This window comes from Bactrocera neohumeralis, unplaced genomic scaffold (assembly GCF_024586455.1).
Source record: "Bactrocera neohumeralis isolate Rockhampton unplaced genomic scaffold, APGP_CSIRO_Bneo_wtdbg2-racon-allhic-juicebox.fasta_v2 cluster09, whole genome shotgun sequence".
Lineage (NCBI taxonomy): Eukaryota > Metazoa > Arthropoda > Insecta > Diptera > Tephritidae > Bactrocera > Bactrocera neohumeralis.
In genome coordinates this window covers 21,600,105-21,621,513 of record NW_026089622.1, presented here as the reverse complement: position 1 = coordinate 21,621,513, position 21,409 = coordinate 21,600,105, and the positions used below count along the sequence as shown (strand labels likewise).

Sequence of the window (21,409 nt, the reverse complement as noted above, 5' to 3'; positions counted from 1 at the left end):
CAAGTAATGTGGATGCCTGGCCATGCTGGTATTACAGGCAACCACTTTGCAGAATCTCGCTGCGAAAAATGTAGCCAGGACTCCTGCCTTAACATACTACGTCTCATCCAAGCAAGACATTCTTAACCTTATTAAGCACAAAAGGCATCAAAAAAACGCAAGCGAATGGAAAACATTTAAACATCACTACGCGGTCATAAACCCAGCCAGAAATCGTATAATCTACTCGTCAACAGTTCCAACTAGCGCAATGAAGACATATACTCGATTAAGGATTGGACACACTATCATAACACACGCCCACTTACTATTGGGTAAAAGCCCATCCATTTGCCCCCTTTGCGATGACACCGCTACTATCAAACACTTACTCACACTCTGTCCGATGCTTCACCCAACAGCCCACAACTCTGGCAACATTGATCTCATAAAACTACTAAGTGAACCTTCAGAAAAAAACGTGATGATTGTATATAGATTCTTAAAAACCAACGATTTGTTAAAATATATTTAAGCAACTTACATCTTTACTAACCCTTAGCAATTAGAATTTTTCACCTAGTTATAATTTCAAGACGGCTGAAGGCCTCGTAGCCAGTGCTGCGTTTATGTATTTATATAATAAAACTCTTTTTGTTATATGAATTATTATAAATAAATAAATAAATAAAAATTTTCCGGTATTCAAATTAAAAACAATTAGTATTGCAGGAAAACACTTTGTGCCATTAAGTCTTCTAAGTTATGCCATATCTAGCCCAAACTATTATAGCCTTTAGGTACCGAAAGGTATCTCAGTACCTATAGTAGTTGGTGAAAAGTTGACCCGAAATAACTAATATTACGATTTTCGAACATGCGGCTGAGTTTAATCAATATAAAAGGTGATTGTATGGGAATATTTTATTAGTCAGTGATATGTTAATTATATGTTGTATTGGTTAAAATAAAAAAAAATCAAGTAAATGTTTCGACCGACTAAAATACTTATATTACTTATAATGAGTTTCGTTATTCTAAAAAGCTATATTGAGGCTCGTCCCTTTTTCTGTCCTAATTTACCCCATAAAATGGTTTCCGTCTTTTAAATCGTTCAGGTGGGTTAAGATGGAACTAAATTGACAAGCACCTAAAAGAATTTTCCGGGATTTTATTCTTACAAGTTGTAGGAGAATGTTAGATTAAACTTGAATCTTATTAGGGTTTGGTTTTATGCCTTCAGAGGTTGTAGTTTCTGTTTTTATACTCACGCAACAAAGTCGCTAAGGAGATTATTATAGTTTTGTTCACATAACGGTTTATTGTAAGTCCTAAAACTAAAAGAGTCAGATATAGGGTTATCTACAAAGTGATCAGGGTGACGAGTAGAGTTGAAATCCGGATGTCTGTCTGTCCGTCCGTCCGTGCAAGCTGTAACTTGAGTAAAAATTGAGATATCACGATGAAACTTGCTACACGTATTTCTTGGCACCATAGGAAGGTCAAGCTCGAAGATGGGCAAAATCGGCTCATCGCCCACAAAATGGCGAAAACCGAAAACCTATAAAGTGTCATAACTAAGCCATAAATAAAGATATTAAAATGAAATTTAGCACAATAGATCGCATTAAGGAGGGGCATATTTGGACGTAATTTTTTTGGAAAAGTGGGCGTGGCCCCGCCCCCTACTAAGCTTTTTGTACATATCTCGGAAACTTTTATAGCTATGTCAACCAAACTCTATAGAGTCGTTTCCTTCAGGCATTTCCATACACAGTTCAAAACTGGAAGAAATCAGATAATAACCACGCCCACCTCCCATACAAAGGTTATGTTGAAAATCACTAAAAATGCGTTAACCGACTAACAAAAAACGTCAGAAACACTAAATTTTACGGAAGAAATGGCAGAAGGAAGCTGTACCCAAGCTTTTTATTAAAATTGAAAATGGGCGTGGCGTCGCCTACTAATGGACCAAAAACCATATCTCAGGAACTACTCAACCAATTTAAATGAAATTCGGTATTTAATATTTTCTTAACACCCTGATGACATGTACAAAATATGAGTGAAATCGGTTCACAACCACGCCTTCTTCCAATATAACGCTATTTTGAATTCCATCTGATGCCTTCTCTGTATAATATATGTATACATTAGGAACCAATGATGATAGCGGAATAAAACTTTACACAAATACGGTATTTGAAAAATATGTAAATGACGGATAATGAAATCTCGATTATCACTTTAGGATGCGAGAGTATAAAATGTTCGGTGACACCCGAACTTAGCTCTTCCTTACTTGTTTTTTTTTAATTACATTTATTTAGTCTTATTTTCAATTTTGATTGTTTTAATCTTTTAAATATTTCATCAATATTTTTTATGTTTTTGACAAAAAGATGCTAAATATCATCATGCCATCTAAATAAATAATGTTCAAACATTTCTTTTGTTTGTTTCTGAATTTTCAATTCATGGACTATGAAAATGGATATCTGAAAAACTTTGAATAGATGGATCTATCATCCGTCGTATAAACTGATGTTTAATTTCGTGTGTAAACGAAAGGTTATCTACTGATTTGAAAACTAGTTCATTATACGCTTGCAGTACATTTTTTAAACTATTTAATTGAATTTCTTCGGGATTTAAACGTTTTAAGACTAATAGCGGGATCCTGTAACCAGTCTCTAGTCTCTATTTGAGACATTTTGAGGTAGAGTCTCAATTTGTGACTAGTTACTATTCACTAAACAGTCTCTAGGGTTAGTCTCAAAATATTGATACAAATTTGAGACCTGATAGTTATCAGGTCACAAAAGAAAAGAACGCTTGCATTTTGAATTTACTGAATAGAGATCATCATGGATATAAATCGATTGTCGTTTTTTTATATTTTTTAAGCAACTCAAACACGAAAATGTTAAAAATAAATCAGTGTTAGATACATTTCGTAAATATGATGAAATAAAGTCAACACATACTTTTTTTATTTGTTATCGACATATTTATTTTTATTCAAGTGTAAAAACATCTCTGAATAATGAAATGTAATAGATTTTGTGATTGTCATTTACAGAATAGCAAAATCGTCTCAAGTCTCAAAAATTGTCTCTAACTTAAAATCTCAAATTTAGAAATTTGAGACTGTATCACAACACAGAATCGCATGGTAAATTTTCCATGACCCTGAATTAATTGCTCAAATATCGTGCTTTTTTTACGCACCAACTCTTTCAAAATTTATTATATTTCCTAATATATTAAAAAATCTATCCTCTACTTCAATCGTACCTCTACTTCAATCTTACCTCTAAGGGGTATAAGAAAATGTTGGCAAATTTTAGCTTCATACTTTTTGCCACCAATGTCAATTACTTCCCACGATAAGATACCTGCAGCATTAAATTCCTCAGGTATGGGAGTAAAAATTTTAGCGTCACTTGATTGATATCATTTATATGTAGTTCTGTAACAAAAAGGTGTTGAAAGCTTTTGTTTAGGAAAATATTTATCGAAAAATTTGGTTTATTTAAACTTGTATCTGATAGCTATGAGGCATATGATTTCTTGACCGCCAATTGTTGCAGTTATTAAGGGCAATTTGTAGGAGGAGGCGTTTTGGTACAATTTACATCCTTCTGTATATTACCTACCTCCCTGGACTAATAACTTCTTGAAGACGCGGTTCGACTACGTCTAGCACTTTGACTCATGTGTGATTTGGACCTATTTTGATTATTATGAATCTATTATTATAGTTTGGAAGTTTGAATGCGTTCTTCTCTCATACTTTGGTTCGGATAGCGTCTATTTTATTTGATTTATTAGTTTCGAACGTATTAGATTATATATTCTCCTGTGACTTTATGAAATACTGCTGTGAACAAATAGAAAGGTGATTTTTGAATTTATACTTCGCGTGTTTTCGAATCGGTTAGTTTTTTTCTGTAAGTTGGTAGTACTGTTAGTAACATCTATGCTAAATTTCACGTCAAAATGTTCATTAATTTTTGAGATACGCGTCATTTTGTCTGAATTTATTAAACAAAGAAGTGCGATAATGCACCATCTCATACTGCATTGGTTATTCTTAATCATTTCGCCACATTTTCAACTAATGTCGTGCCGCAACCACCGCATTCGCCTGATTTACCTTCGTATAACTTCTGGCTATTCAGCAAATTCACATGACCACCTGTACACAAATAGTTTCACAAAATTTTTATTCACCATAATTATAATAATTTTGTCACTGCTTTCGAATTCTTTTGCTACTTTAATACCCTGCAAGTGCAAGCGAAGTTAATGTTTTTTCTTATTTTATTTTCGAAAATACACTAAATACTTGTAGTTATTTAGATTTGCTTAGAGTTCGCTTTGTCTTAAGACAAAGTTCCATTGACCGCGCCAGAGACGGTGTTGAAAAAAATAGCTTGTTCTATTGCTTGTTCGTTTGCTTGAAGTGGCCATACAAGGCACACATGTGCCAGGAATAAAGGGATGTTAAACTTATTCCAGCGTGAGAGCGCCTCAAAATTAGCGTTTTTTATAACATTTTCCATTATGGCCAGATTGAACAAAATAACAATTTTTGGGCATTTATAAACCCAATACCCAACATTTAGTACGAATAAAAATTACTAAATAGTGGTTATTTATTGTATGGGAAACTATTTAAATCTTTTTAAAGACTATTATAACAACTGACTTTTGCCCTTTCAATACCCAATAATGGGATTTAAGCTTGTTAGCTCTCAATCATTAAATGTTTTTAATCATTTTCCATTCAAAATAAAACTATGATGCTTCAAATTACAAAACGTTTCTTCAAATATCTTTAAATTTCACAAATTTATTTAATTTTCATTGTTTTACATTTTTTATAAGTGATCTTGAATGATGAACAAATCCCTCCGTTTTCACATTTTTTGGTATGATTTCAATCTGGCCATCGCTCGTTTCCAATTGATAAACGTCAAAACCTACTGAACTCGATTAGCTGTCAAAGTTGAGTAGGTTTTGACGTTTAGCAATTGGCCATCGCTCGAGTTAAACATCTCTTTATCTCTGCATGTGCATTCGATCTGTATGAAATCGTTTCGCCATACACGACATACAAATCCATTTTGCATTCGTTCTTCAAAACATTTTAGAAACCTACAAGTAACAAATTCCATCATTTTCACCCATACATAAGCAGGCGAAAGCTTATAGAATGACAGAAGAGCTGAACACATACAGCGCGACAGACTGCAAGCGACATCTGTCAAATATTAAAATACGCACGTTCTTATGGACACAGTTATTTAGACAGCTGCACGACTACACGACTGCAGGCCATCATCTGTCGCTCTCGCTAACTTCAATATATTTGTGTATTTGCCGACGACAGTAGAGTTGACAGTAGAGAAGAGTGATGCCACTAATAAGTCAAATGTAAAATTGTTCGAAGGTCTAACAAACCTGACGTTATTTTACAAATAAAAGCATAAAATAGCTCTGTTATGTCATTTGTAATGACAATTGATCATTTAAAACAAAAAAGAAATGTGATGTCGTATGACACCAGGTAGGAACGAAGTTCCTTCGGATAATGTAGAATCGATGCAATTTGCAAAAAAAATTGTGCTTAATTTTATGTAGGTTGTCTTGATTTTTCTCTCAAATTTTGCTGATTAGTTTTTATTTAAGTACAGATAAGTATTAAGAAAATTTAGTATTTTAATAAATAATGAATTACGTAAAATAAAAAAATAATTCAAATTATAACAAAAAAACTCGAACCATTAACCAACCTGCGCCAGCAAATATGCAACAATTCAACTCCCCATAAACGTACTTAGTGCAAGCATAATTCTCACCCAAAACTAATTTGCATACACAATAATGTTACAGATTTTCATGCCTAATTATTTTGCAAAACCTAAAGGTTGGCTATAACTAGCGATCTTATACCATGTTCAGACCGAAAATTTAAAAGATTAGATTACATTTAAGCATTTCATAACCCAACAGTGTTCTTACTGCCGTTCGTGATTTATAAATCAGATGTTTTTGACATTCAGCCATAAACATCATATTTATTAAAGGAAAACATTGTAATGTCGTACCTTGTTATAAAAATTGTCTTCTTTTTTCTAATATTTTAATTTTATCTCCGCTCATGGAAATAATTTGGGAATTGTTTGATTCTAACCGCTTAGCAATGAAATGTTTGCTGTATGAACACGTAGCACTAAAAATGTGTAGTCTATATGGAGCAAATTCAACAAGGTCTATTTGGATAAAGGCAAGTACATATGTATATAAATATTGGTATTATAACTTCGTTTAATTATAATGTGTATATAATTCAGACTCGTGGCCAAATGTTTTGGGAAGTCGACTGCCAGGTTAATTCAGTTGCGTTTTTTAAACAACTTCCGAATGAAGCGCAATTCTTTTATTAAATTGTGCATTATGTTGAAAGGTTTGGAGAAGAAAAACACTAACTACCGCAAAGCAATTCCATTAGAGAAACGCATTGCTATTGCTTTATATGCTCTTGGCTCTTCAGCAGAATACCGAACAATTGGAAATATGTTCGGAATTGGTAAAAGCACTGTCTGCTCCATTCTAATTGATTTCTGTCATGAAGTCTGGCGTTGTTTGTGGCCTTTGTATTTGAAGAAATTCCCAATGAACGAAATTCAATTGCGCGAGAATTTTTTAAATGGTTTTGAGTCATTGGGTTTCCCTCAAGTGTTAGCAGCTATAGGTAATAAGTTAAATTTTTTACATTTGAGTTTTTATATATTTTTAAGTTTTAGATGGTTGTCATATAGAAGTTCGCCCAGCTGCAGAAGATGCTGTTGACTACTACAATTACAAAGGCTGGTATTCCACAGTTCTTTTGGCTTTAGTATCTACAAGGTAAGTTTTTTCATGAAGCTCGTTTAAACACCTAATGTATTTCTTTAATGTTATAGATGTCGCTTTATATACATCAACGTTGGTAGTCCAGGCCGTTGTAATGACTCTTCAATATTTTAGAGATCATCTTTAAAAATCGAGTTGGCACAATCTACTTTTGTAAAGACATGAGTAAACAAATATCGTCAGTTAATGTTCCAGTCGTTTTGTTGGGCGACTCTGCGTTCAAATTTGATGAACATTTGATGAAACCGTATCCATTTTGTGTAAACCAATCTTTGGATAAAAAAAAATTCAACTATGTACTATCGAAATGCCGAAGAGTAGTGGAGAATGCTTTCGGTCATTTAAAGGGAAGGTTTAGACGGGTTGGAATAGGTTTGGATAACCACATGGCCAACACGAAAATCGTCATAAAAGCGTGCTGCGTTTTGCACAACTTTTTAAATGAGGAAAATGATGAAATTAATGAAAAGTAGATTATTCGATTATTGGCATTCTGTGGGCGTGGCAATTGTGCGATTACATCCAGCTGTACCAAGTTGCGTTAAGAAATCTCCATTTTACTCAAGTTATAGCATACACAGCCGAACAGATAATCCCCGTATTTGAACTCGTTTCAACATCATCATCATCTTGATTATTTATATATACACAACCCTTTATCAAACTTGATTAATTTTATGTAATACACACAACAGTTAGATAAACAAAACTATTATACTCTGAAGCAACATGTTGTGAATTGTAGTTCTTAATTTGCTACTATTTACAAAAAATGGAAAAATTGAACTCAGTAAAAATACAAACAAATTTTACATAAAAATAAATAATTATTTGCCGATCATCCATTTAGCATTTCTTCATACAAAATATATTATAAAATTGAGTCCGATAATTTGAAAATGAACCATTTTACTTTTCTTGCCATGTTCCGTAGAAGTTTCTCTTTTTATACTCTTGCAACCAGTTGCTACAGAGTGTTACGGTTTTGTTCACCTTACGATTGTACGTATCACCTAAAACTAACCCTGCCAACCATGAGCGGGTAAAAAACCAGATAATCAATGGGTAAGCATGTGGGTAAACATGCGGGTAAACATGTGCAGTTTGCCATAGGCCGAGCGAATATTCTACCCACACACGTACGTATACATGTGATCATACATCTTTGTTGCGCTCATTCAGCAGTGTTATATAAAAAATATATCTGTCCTGCTCTAATATCCCCAATTGATGACTGATGCAGGGTTGCATTTTAAACAGCTGATGCATAGTTGCATTTTTTGATTCCTACTTTAAAAATTTCTTAAAATTTCAAATAAAACTTTTTAATTTGTAAAATTTTTATATTATTTTATTTCTTACATTTTTACATAAAATTTGTTATAATTTATATATAAATAAAAATATATTTAATTTAAAAAATTTTTAATTTAAAAAAATAATTAATATCTAAAAAGATAATAAAAGACAAATATCTGAAATAAAATAAAGGTTATTAAAACCTGAAAATAAAAGAGTGGAAAAAGATTATAAAAGACAAATACCTGAAATAAAATAAAGGTTATTAATACCTGAAAACAAATAATATGAATTAGTAATATCTAAAAGAAAAAGAAAGATTAATTGTATAAAATGATAATAATATCTGAAAAAAAAGATTAATATTATCTGAAAGAATAAAATATATTAAATACAAATAGAATTTACTCTGAAAGCAAAGATTAATTAAATAAAAATAGTGACAAAATCTGAAAAGAAAGAATAATTAAATAAAAATAATAATAACATCTGAAAGAAAAGATAAATATTATTTGATCATTTGTTTTCACATATTATATTGGATTGTGCAGGCCGCCTTAAACGCATAAAATACATATGTACATATGTATGTATTTATTTTTGCGTATTATAATGGACTGCGCAGTCCAATTTCAAAGTACACACACTTTTTTCACATACTTACTTAACAATTAATATTTGCCGCTTCTGATGATATAGCTGCTGCTGCTACTTCCAATTCAGTTCTGAAGTCCAATGCTATAAAAATTAATGAAGTAACTAGTTTCAAAATATTGTTAAAAAATCATATAAAATTCATTTACCTTCGTGTTGTATGAGCCTCCTTTACGATGGTACGATCACGAACGACAGGCGACTTTCAATCGTTTTTTTTATTACCCTTTTTGGGATTTTCTATTGTCACTATTAACAATTATGTTTTCTCCTTCGCACTCATTCAAATAAATCAAGAAATGAACTTTTTTTCATCGCAGTTAGGTAAACAAAAAATAACCCGAAAATGTGCGTTGGTGTTAGCGTATAGAGAAAATATGTGTAGTTATATTGGAATATTTGTCACAAGCGGGTAGCCGTGGTTGGCAGGGGGGTAACCGTGGTTGGCAGGGAAACGAGATAGATATGGCGTTATATAAAAAAGATACGCAAAAATTTTCCGACGGGATGTAATCACAAAGCTTTATAGGGACCGTGGTAAAAATTGAACGATAGGCGTGTTACCGCTTACTTTTTAGTGAAATCCCATATCTCGGGACCCGACTGACCGATTTCGACAAAATTTGATATGTGGTATTTTTTTCATGTTTCTATGTCACATTGTAAAAACCAATAAGCAATTAATATAACGGAATTAAACTTTGCACGAATAATGCCTTCAGTGTATGCCACCTGTGATCAAACATTGTTCAAGTCCAATAAAAACTGTTCAAGAACCTAGGTACCGAATATGTGGACCCCAGTACCTATAGTTGACTTTTATAAAATATCGGTCAAAATGTAAGATATATAATTGAAACTCTCACAATGGTATGTCTGTATGTTAAAATAAAATAAAATAAAATTTTATACGTAAAAACCAATAAGCAATTAATATAACGGAATTAAATTTTGCACGAATGATATAGTTGACTTCTGATTGAAAATATCGGTCAATGTCTTACATATATAGTTGAAACTCTGACAATGGTATGTGTGTATGTTAAACTAAGGTCATGCTTGAATAAGGTCAATACTTCCTTGAGCCCCCATCTACCTAATATAAGGATTTTCGAACTTCCAGGTGGCTTTATGCTGGATATATTGGCCAATATTTGAGTTATCTCAATAAAAATTACATACCGTGTTTTACTCATAACAGAGATTCCCAAAGATATGTGTGCCTAAAATAGATAAATTTGAGCGAAAACTTGACTTAGCCCCATATAACTAATATTAGGATTTTCGAACATCTGGCTGACTTTACTTTATATGATTGGCTTTTAAGTATGTGTCTTGCTACTAGTATCTGGTATTGGGAAAATAGATAAAATCTAGTCAATACTACCCCAACTGCCATATACTACAAATAGTGCTTTCCGCTTTTCTAACAAACCTTATGTGTCCGTAAGGATATGAGTTATATATATTATATGTACATATATATTAAATTCCTTGGATTTCGATCCTGAGGTTGACATTTTACACTATAAAGTCTTTCCCTGGCTTTGATTCTTCTAAGTTGCAAGAGTATTTTATGTTCGGTTGCACCCGAACTAAGCCCTTTCTTACTTGTTTTTTTTCAATATTTCTTTATTTAATGGATCTGCTTGGTAAAGCCTAACAATAAGTATTCAAACCTTAAATCTATTTAAATCTAAAAAAGCTCAAGAATGTGGTTGAGCTGTTTAGGTAGAACGTTACTCCGTGTTAAGCTGGTAGATCACTTCTTTTTAAACGAGTTTGATTGCAGGAATTTAGCAAGGCATTAGCCCACGGGTTTTGATGTTCGCGAAGTTTAGAAATATATCACATTCTTCTGTCCTCTATTTCCTTTTTTACCATTTACCATAATATTAAGATCTTTATGAATTTGTTTATTATATTAGAGAATTATTTCCTTATGAGAGTCCAGGATATGTGTTTTTAAAGACATATTGCAAAGCTTTAAATCATATCATATGTTCATTTATTAAATCTTTGTAATTTTCCGCTTTATGGTTACCTAGAAAATTTTGAACAACATTCACAAAACATTTCCAGTCGAATTTTTCCTGATCATTCAGTTTTTCTTCAAAGCTCTTATCCTTCATCAATTGCCGTATTTGTGGGCCTACAAATATTCCTTTTTTGATTTTCGTCTCGGGGAGAGAATTTACATATATTTTCGATATAAAAATCCATGTCCATCTTTCGGATTAGAATTCTCACTTTTTGATCGATTTGGAGGCATCGGCACAGGCAGTTCGGCACTATGTAGGATGGGTGTCTTGGCCCAAGACAAGTTTGGATACTGGATAGTGTGTTTGGATTTGGTAGTAATACCTTTTGTTTGAGTCAAACAAAAATAACAATCACTTACTTGATCCTTTGGTTCCTTCCAAATCATTGGTATAGTAAATGACAAATGTCTAGGTTCTTGTTTAGCCCAACCCAAAAGGAGCCTCGCACACGTTAAACAACATTTATGCGGAACTCAGGATTTGTCTTTCATGGCATATTTACGATCTAACTAATGTAAATCAAATGTAATTTAGCAAACACAATAGTTACACAGTCGACTAAATGCAGTTATGTAAACAAAGAAACGTATATGAGGTCAGAAATGAATATGTAGCTGTCACAAGAAAACTGGAAGTGATAGAAACAAAACTGTTATATATTTTTAATGAGTGTACACCAACATAAATAAAAATCATAACAAAGTTCATGTGACAAAAACAGTGCTTACCAGTCAGTGGCGGAGCTACAACTTCGGGCGCCCGGGGCCGAGGATGTTCTGCCACCCCTCTTTATCTATCTACCTACAAGTTTCATGAGGTGGTTCGAACAAAAGTGAATTTTTACAAAATACCTTCGATATTAAGTATATAAAATTTAGGAACTAGAATCCACGCAAATTCTGAAGTTCCAATTCTCACAATACGGTTTTTGAGGAAATTGATAGTAAATTTACAAGACATCTTCTTAAAAGCCATAGAAAAAACACATTTTCGCCCTATATCTTGTACACTTTTGACACAATTTGCAGGAATTTTTGCCCGAATTGGAGTTTTTAAATACCATTTTGCCGCCCCAAGACGTTGCGCCCGGGGCGACGGGCGCCTAATCTTAATAATTCCCTTAGTCCCTAAAAAAATACCGGACATATCGGTCAATACGTGAGTTATCTTAATGTAATTGTCTGTATTACCACTGTGTCTCTCATAACAATGCGATTTTATTTTTTAGCTTTTAAGTTAAATTTTATAAATTATAATAGAAGGGAAAAAAGAAAAAAATCGTGCCACATAACTCATTGGACTAACACTTTGGATATCGAAATAAACACTTCCAATGAATTAATTTACCGTTATCTGGCGGGAAAAGAATTTTACAGGTACTAAAAATAATTATAATCACTATAAAACGTAGATCACACTTATTCGAGTTGTTTATATTAATGAGAAAGAGTGTGTTGTGAAATATTTAAAGTTTTCCCGAATAATGCTACTAAAAAATTATTTTTGATAAAAATAGTAGACAAAACACATTCAACTGAACTTAAATTATTAATTGTAAGCAAATTCACAAAAGATGTGCGGAAAAGAAGCTTTACAAAAATTATTATCTGGGGAAAAAAACTGTTTTTGCTATTTTACGCAAGAACAAAGCTGAAGGAACCGTTAAAAACTTAATATTGGAGGACGTCCCAGAGTCAATTCGGTAAAGTATGACTTGCGAATAGTGCGCGAGTTTATAAAATATCCCCAGATATCAACAAACAATGTTGCAGATAGCTGACAACTAAGAGAGAGTACGCGTACAATACAACGGCGCGCCGTTGATATTGGTCTTTTTAGCTTCCGCGCTGTGAAAAAATCTTATATTTCCAAAAAAAAACGGTTAGCACCTTTGGGATTTGCGAAACTGCACATAAATTGGTCTGAAGAGCAATGGAAGTCGATATTGTTTTCAGATGAGTCCAAATTTAATTTGCAGAACTCAAACGGAATGACAGGTATACGAAGACCAACATGAAGCATTTAGAGCAGTGGTTCCCAAACTTATTTTGTCTACCGCCCATTTTGAGAATAAATATTTTTTTAGCGCCCCCATTTTTTCACCTATTTAAAAACCACTATAACTTCAAATTAATTATTGTGACCTATATATGTATATTAACGGAGAATTCTAAACGAAACTTTTACTATAACCAGCAACTTGAAACCTAAGCGCAGTAGGTAACATACAAAGGCGCTTAGGTCTCCACCTGCCAATAAGAATGATTATTGAAACACAACTTTATAGTATTAAAACAGAGAATCTTTTATTAAAAATAAAACTAAAATAATCGATCTATATATAAAAACTAATATGAAGGATGAATCTGAGGCCATTTAATACGGTTGTTAATATCAGGTTCCAATTTACTCAAGAACAGTCGCAAGTCGCCACGCTCGGTAACAAGCAAACGATTTCTATTTTTAGTAAGCAGTGTTGTCACAGCACTAAATCCACGTTCACATAAATATGACGATGGGAATGCTATCAAGAATCGTTGAACGATTGACCACAATCCAGGGTACAATTGCGAGATCGGTTTATGTAGCCAAAATTCTTGGTAACCATTTTTGAACTTGATTTTTTTTTCCTCGTTTGTTTTCAATTCTATAAGTTTTTCTTCCAGCTGAGGTGACATTGCTGTGTTGACATTTGAAAACGGATCCAACACCCAGTCTGGTATTTCCAAGTTCAAAATGTCCTGGTATCGTTCGGTGAAGTCAATATGGAGGTTTTCCAAATGTTGGCAGTAGGCAAACAATTCGTCGTTACTGCATGATACTGATAAATTCGGAAAATTGTGAAACTCACGTCTGCCCAGATTCTTTTTGTGTAGAAGCAGTTTGGCTGCGAAAGCAGCAACGACGTTTTTTGTTTTACTTGGCTGAGTATTATGCTTCTTCTCTAAGTCTTGAAAATATGCTATGTACATTCTTGTCTCTCCTATCTGGATGCATTTTATTCAAATTATCTTGCAGTCTTGAAGGCTTCATTGCTTCATTCGAAAATGTTTTTTGACATAGAAGACACAAAGGCGAGGATGGGTTTGTGGGATTTTCAATGAATCCGAATTTAATGTATTCCGCACAGTATTGCCGTCTCTTCTTTTTTACTTCCGACATTGTTTTGCTTTGAGAAATATGTTTAACTTCGCGAGTAGTGTAAAGGAGGCGTAAGTAATGCTCATCTATTGCGCGCAAAACCACAAATGAATATAAAATAAATATTACATTGTTTATATAGGAATGCTTTAGCACAATTATTATATAGTAGTCCAAAAATGTGAATTCTTATTTTTCCTAGAAATACATTTGTAAAAAAGGATCTTTCTCCTTTTCTTATCATCTTATTTTTCCCAGAAATAGATTTCTAAGAAAGGATAAAGATCCTTTTTTTATTTTCCACATAAAAGATTTAAGGAGTTCAAAAGCTCAAAACGTGCCCTACATCAGCTACCTACCCGACGTCATTTCGCAAGTGATAAAATAAAATATTCAAGAGCTCAAAGCATTCGCTACATCAGCTCGAACCTACCTACCCTACACTATTGCGCAAATGATTATATTATGATAGCAAATGCCCACATACAGATTTGGCAATGGCAATAGCAATATGTTTGACAGTTAGTATTCTATCTATAAATTCTATCCTGTCGAGATGCCCCGTTATGAAACGGAGCGACCGATTGACATGATTGCAATTTTTTCTATATTCAATAAAATAGGACAGATACATATATGAACTACGCGGAGAGAAATATAGAACCGAGTTTGAGCAATCTTTCAATTCATATTAGTTGATGTTCACAAGTTGATCAACCGTTTCAGACAAAATTTGGAACGTGGCATTCTTTTTATAATCCTACATCACTCTGTGATTATGAGTGAAATCGAACAATAACCACGCCTACTTCCTATATAGCACAATTTTAAATTCCAATTCTTTTACTTTACACGAATAATGTCTTTATGTCCGGTTTCACAGTCCATACTTAAGTTGTGCCTAAATGAAATCTTAGTTAAGCATTTTTGCAACTGAGTAGTCGTTTGTGTTTCACAGTCAATGCTTAACTTCTATAAAATTTTATTATGATATATGGCAACGTTGTGGGCAACATATGTTTTACAAATGCCATCCATAAACATATGATTTAAATATTTTAATTATTATTAACGTATAAATTTGGAGGGAAAGTTATGTCGTAAATGGATTAAAACCAGAAAAGAACACCGAATTTCACCGCTAGCGAGTCGGGGCACCTATTGGAACTGGTGGAAAAATATAAAGCTGTCCATCGAATGCAAGCGGACGGGCACTTGCACAAACGCTAAGAAAGATGTCGCATGGAAGCGTATCGAATATGATTTCAATTCACAGTGTAAATCTGGCTGCCATCGCAGTGCAAGAATATTGAAGAAAAAGTATCTCAATCTGAAAAGAGAGGTATAAGAGAATTGCAGAGGATAAAATATCTCTTTATTTAACTGGAAGAGGACCACCATCAAAGAAATCGCTAACTGAGTTTGATAAAAAGCTTTTGACTGTGTTGCATGAGAAGCAAGTGAGTGGCATGCAGAGTGTCTATGACAATGATGTAATTGCCGTAAATATTGATGGTGAGTTTATACACTTGATTTTATTTCAATGATATTTCAAATGTATGATTTTATCAATTCTCTAAAATAGAGTCCGTGATATTGCAGGAAGATACAATAGAAAGCATAGTGGATTTCGAACATTATAAAGGAATAAATGGTAAAGAATATTAAAGTATAAAAATACCAGAACCGTTACAAATGAATCTATCTTTTAGAATCTGACAACGTTACATTAAACGTTGGATCAAACCAACTTTGGAACAAATATGATCCCAGCAAGTTGAAAACACCAAAAAATTCAAAACTAAAATTTGAAGAAAAAAAAATGGAAAAACGCAAAATTAGCAGAAGAAAGCAAAATGACGGAAGAGCACGAACAAAGAATGAAGCTATTAGAAGAAAGTAACAACTTATCAACGAAGTTGATGAAAGAAAAATAATTGGAAATGAAAATTTTAGCAATAGATTTGGAACGAAAGAAAAAGGAGCTGGAAGGGTGAAATAAAAAATAAATATATGTAAAATTATAAACGCATTTATTAAACTACAATAAACTGAAGTAATTACCTAATAAACATTTTCTGGTAACATTACATGACTTTCAGCAGTGCCATTTTGGGTATATTAATCATATTATTTACAACATCTTCAATTTCATTTGAAAGTGGCGGAGCCACTATATCGCGATTATTGCAGCAGATGTTGTGTAATACTGCTTTGGGTTTTTTCTAGGTGCAAGTCCAAGCCCAGTGATAATACTGGAAACCTACGCTTCCAGACTCCATATGACCGCTCGATACAATTCCGAGTTCTTATATGAGACTCGATAAAAAGATTTTTGCCACTCGTATTTACATGCATTTGTGGCGTAATCACGAAGTGGTTATTTTCATAACCACTGTCTGCAACAAGTATTCCAGAACCAAACTCTCCAAACTCAAATCGACAATGAATCCGAGAGTTACGGAAAATAGTAGCATCTTCCCCACCTCTATATAAAGCATATAAAAAGTTTTTGAGAAAAGTATTTTTTGGAATTTCTTTACCTGGAGAAATTATTTTTACATGAGTGCAATCAATTGCTGCAATCACGCGAGGAAATTTAGCTAATTAATAAAGTCTCTCTAGGACTTTTTCAGGTTATCTTTTGGCATATAAATGTGATGGTCTTTTAATTGGGCTATGTGGGACGAAACTACTTTTATAACTCTTCATACAGTACTTTTAGATCTTCTTCTAATTTACTGGTGTAGACGCCGCTTACGCGATCATAGCCGAGTTAACAACAGCACGCCAGTTGTTTCTTCTTTTCGCTACGTGGCGCCAATTGAATATTCCATGCGAAGCCAGGTCCTTCTCCACTTGGTCCTTCCAACGGAGTGGAGGTCTTCCTCTGCTTCTCCCGGTGTGTACTGCGTCGAATACTTTCAGAGCTGGAGTGTTTTCGTCCATTCGGACAACATGACCTAGCCAGCGTAGCCACTGTCTTTTAATTCGGTGAACTATGTCAATGTCGAAATATATCTCGTACAGCTCATCGTTCCATCTTTCTCTTGAAAACTCGCAACGTCGACTCATCAGTTGTTGTCATCGTCTAAGCCTCTGCACCATATATGAGCGACTTATAGAGTTTGCTTTTTGTTCGTCGAGAGAGTACTTAACTTCTCAATTGCCTACTCAGTCCGAAGTAGCACCTGTTGGCAAGACTTATCCTGCGTTGGATTTCCAGGCTGACATTGTTGGTGGTGTTTACGCTGGTATGAACTGTAAAACACTATTTTCCTGTTTTATCTTAATAATAATACCCAACGATTACCCTCCTCCCGCCCAACCGACGCGAGGGGCGCAATCCGCGAACAAGCGGTATAGCCGAATCATAAAAGGCAAGAGAGATTTAAATGTTGCGATCTTAAGCTGCTCAGCTACAGAAACAAAAATTTCAACAGCCAAAATTAAGAATTAGATTAAGGTTTATAATTTTTAAATGTTACTTATTAAGAGTAGATAAAATAGTTTTTTTAATGGTATAGAGTGAGTATGTTAGATCAAATGTGCTGGAATGAGAATTGAAATCATGACTTATACGGCGGAATGTCTTCGTTTAAATCAAAATTTTAAAAGTAAGGGTCTAAACTGCCTGGTAGAGCGAGCGGGAACGTTAAAATTAATATCAGATAAGAGAGATGGGCTACCGACTGACGCATTCATGAGTTTTACAAGAACTATTATACCAAGCATCTCCCTACGACTACCGAGTGTCAGGAGATTTATAAGTTTTAAACGATTAGTGTAATGGGGAAGATTTAAACTGGAATCCCAATGCAAAAGCAGTTTTTTGATAATAACTCCTTTCCGGCTCATTTTATAAGTAGAACATATCTATACAAATTAAAAGTAGAGGAAATTTCCTACAATTTATGTCTGAACCTTTTCTTTCCTAAAATCAATAGCGTACGAGCACCGTAAAGTGCAATTCAATACAGTAGAGAAATCGGCGCATTTTTTTTTAACGTGTTATCCCCAGTAGGTCTAATACACATCTGACTCACTATTTAAATATTTAGGTCAATTTGCGTCGCTTCATTCTTCTTGATGGATCAATACCGATTTAACTATCGAAGACGGAAGTTTATTCGGCATCATCGACGATAGAATTATCAGTTTCATCGTAGTCCTCTTCTTTCTCCATTACATCGTTTAGTTGCTCGAGAATAGTGTCCGTTTCTTCTTCTTCAATGTCGTCTTGTGACGGAAATGGCGAATTATCGCAAGAACCACCACAGTTCCTGCACACAACGGAGCACGTTAATCCTGTTTTCCAGCATCCGCAAGCTTTTTGACAACCTTTCTTGCATTTGCAAGAAATAAGTTTCAGTAAGCTTTCGGGAGCGGGGGGATCGAATATAGTAACAGGAATGAGCCCGTTCTTGTCTTTTTTCCATCCCCATTGTTCTGCATTTTTTTCGTTTCTATACCATTGCTGAATTTGGTGATAAGTTCGAAACGAATGTTGTCGTGCTGCTGCTTCTGTTGGTGGCAGCGACGCAATATTGAATTTTCTCTTATATGCTGATGCTCTGAAGCATGCATATCTATATTTATTTAGAGATGTACTTTTCCGACTTTTCACATCGATGTAGCTATATAATGCGACAAGGAAAAGTTCTCCAGTTTTAGCAATGTTTTCTGGATCTGCATTTGGATTTTTAAATACTTGGATAACCTCGTTTAAATCTGAGTTTTTTTGGAATAAATTTCATTTTTCCTTGATAAAATAATGCCGATGTGGTATCATAACCACTAAAGGCATGCAAAAATGCAATATGATTTGAGGCTGTTTTATCTTTTATACTGTTTATGGAGTATATTTGTCGTGAAATTTTTCCTTTTCCTGGTTTTAGGATGTATATATTTGGATGCGTTGATGGCGCTGTCAAATGAACGAGAAGATCTATATCTGCACCGACAACTACAACGAAATCGAATGCCGATGAGAAGTTTATTGCGGTATTAATTATTAACGTATCCGCATCTTCGGTGGCTTGTTTAACTGCGAAGTGTTCAGCTTCAAATTTTATCTTCAATATTTCCATCGTATATCGTATTTTCAAAATTGATATCGCCAGAATGGTGTTCAAATGCCTGATACATCGTGGATTTGATACATTTGCGCATGCCCTCGTCATTAAAAACTGATAACGGAATTGAAGCAAGTTCATACGTAAGAAAATTTTCAAGTTCATCTTCAGAATCTTTAGCGATGCACATTCTTTGGAAAATTAATAAAGGATTAATCGGGACAAACTCGTTTTCTACCCGAATGCCTGTACTCATAATACCAAGTGATTTTATTCTGTCATTACGTTTAAATTTTACAGTATGGAAATCACTGCCAATGATTTTCGAAATGCCAGCACTACCAACTTCTTGAGACATATGACAGTTTTTCATCTCCGATAATTCCGGTACTTATTGACATGATTTCCATCAATTCTGGAAAAGGTGGATGATTGGACAACCAATCCACCAATTTTTTGACGTCATTATTGTCACGTTTAACTCGTGAAGTTCTTATTTCGACATGCTGCTCGGAACTGGAAAAAGCGGCATCGCAAAATTTCTCAACCTCGTCACAAATATTGTACAGAAATGGCACTCCTAACGTCCACTTTGATAGCACGCTTTCCTTGGCTCCTCGACCATGAGTAAGCCTACCAAGACATTTCATCGTCCTCATTAACGACTGCTCAATTGTCATATCTGACCACGTACCACACCAAAATTTGTCAGAACGTCTAATTATGAAATACCCTTTCCTTGTAAATAGTTCATATTCTTCAGCTGTCATTCTTTGCTTCAAATGAAAAGGTTATACGATCCAGACGTGTTTTTTTTAATCGACGGAATTAATACACATGCTCAATTTTGTAAATATTACACGTTGGTGTGGATGTATACGGGTTTACGGTGCTCGTACGCCGAAACTATTGATTTTAGGAAAGAAAAGGTTAAGACATAAATTGTAGGAAATTTCCTCTACTTTTAATGTTTTTCCTGTAAAATGAGCCGGAAAGGAGTTATTATCAGCAAACTGCTTTTGGGCGCCATTTTTTCAATATGGCGGCGCGAGCGGCAAACATACGAGGTGGCAAAGTTGAAATTTGGCAAGAGCACCATACCAAAATCTATAAAATTGCCAAATTTCAAAACTCCCGGAAAAATTTCCAAGTAAAAATACTAAATGACTGTACTAAGAGTAATTGGACCTAAAGAATTCAGCGAACATATTAGAAATGGTGTGATTGTTACTAGACATACTAGACTTATATTTCATAGCGGACGGAAACTTTATTTATATAATTATTATAATATATTTTGTTAAGTTCAGCAAATTGTCGACGCAATTTAGAATATTTTGAATAGTCATCAACTAAACCAGTTTTTGTTTTAAGTTTAAAGGCACGAGATTTTCTAATTTTTAAGTTACATAATTCTTTCGAAAACCATAAATTAGAACTCATTTTTTTAGTAACAACACACTTCGGAACATATTTTTCAAATAATTTTAAAATAGTTTCATTAAAGTGGGAAGCCACTTCAATATTGCCACTGTAATCTGAAAAAGTTACTTTAGAAAGTTCATAATTAATCTTCTTAAAATTAGCTTTCGCAAAGTTGAACCGAAAACCTTGTGTATTATTATGAGCAAAGTTGGCTATGATTTCGATGTTAATTTCCAAAGCAGGATGATACGAGTCCTTTGGCCGAACCAAAGGATCACATCGGACAACAGAGAACATTGAAGCGTTATCAACATAAACTAGATGTAAGAACTTACCAAACTCGTTTGAAATTAAATTAATTTGGTTAAGACCCAACACCGACATTTCATCCAAGAGCTCGTTAAAACATAAGCGAGTACTAATATATAAGGTGTAATCATCAATAGATTTCCATGATACGCACTGTAAATTGAAATCTCCCAAAACAATCATGGAATCAGTATTATTAGCCACTGAGTAAACATTATTTAGTAATGAAGCATGCTGCATGTATACAGATACATATGTCCGAATGAGGCGGTATAGAAGATAAAGTTAAGTAGATATGACCACTATTAGCGCAAATACGAATGCACTTAAATTCTATGAAGTCTGCATGCGGAACATCGACTTCTTCAGATGGAATTGAAGAAAGAACAGCAAACAAGACACCACCTCCTTTTCTGTTCAGCTGGTCATATCCAAAGATTTCGAATTCGCTGTTGAATATTTCATTATCAAAAATGTGGCTCTTTAGCCAAGTTTCTGTGAAAGCAATGATTTTAAAGTTACAATGAATGCTATTTAAATATAAATCAGTAAGTTTTG

At 33.9% G+C, this 21,409-nt stretch overlaps 1 protein-coding gene and 1 pseudogene across 1 annotated transcript; both read left to right on the top strand.

Annotated features, from left to right (window-relative positions):
- The first annotated feature begins 6,170 nt into the window (after positions 1–6,170).
- On the top strand, positions 6,171–8,190 carry LOC126764222 (uncharacterized). The gene is made up of 3 exons (XM_050482022.1): positions 6,171–6,745; positions 6,798–6,900; positions 6,957–8,190. Exons 1-3 carry the CDS (start codon positions 6,415–6,417, stop codon positions 7,018–7,020), a joined length of 498 nt encoding a protein of 165 aa, XP_050337979.1. The 5' UTR covers positions 6,171–6,414; the 3' UTR covers positions 7,021–8,190.
- Positions 8,191–15,114: 6,924 nt separating this feature from the next.
- Positions 15,115–15,945, top strand: LOC126764665 (uncharacterized; annotated as a pseudogene).
- Positions 15,946–21,409: the final 5,464 nt, after the last annotated feature.

Excerpts from the sequence above, each read along its gene's own strand:
- LOC126764222 (XM_050482022.1), top strand. The coding sequence starts at position 6,415 with ATGAAGCGCAATTCTTTTATTAAATTGTGCATTATGTTGAAAGGTTTG. Across the intron at positions 6,746-6,797 it reads TCAAGTGTTAGCAGCTATAG|ATGGTTGTCATATAGAAGTT; the intron begins GTAATAAGTTAA and ends TTTAAGTTTTAG. Across the intron at positions 6,901-6,956 it reads TTGGCTTTAGTATCTACAAG|ATGTCGCTTTATATACATCA; the intron begins GTAAGTTTTTTC and ends TTAATGTTATAG.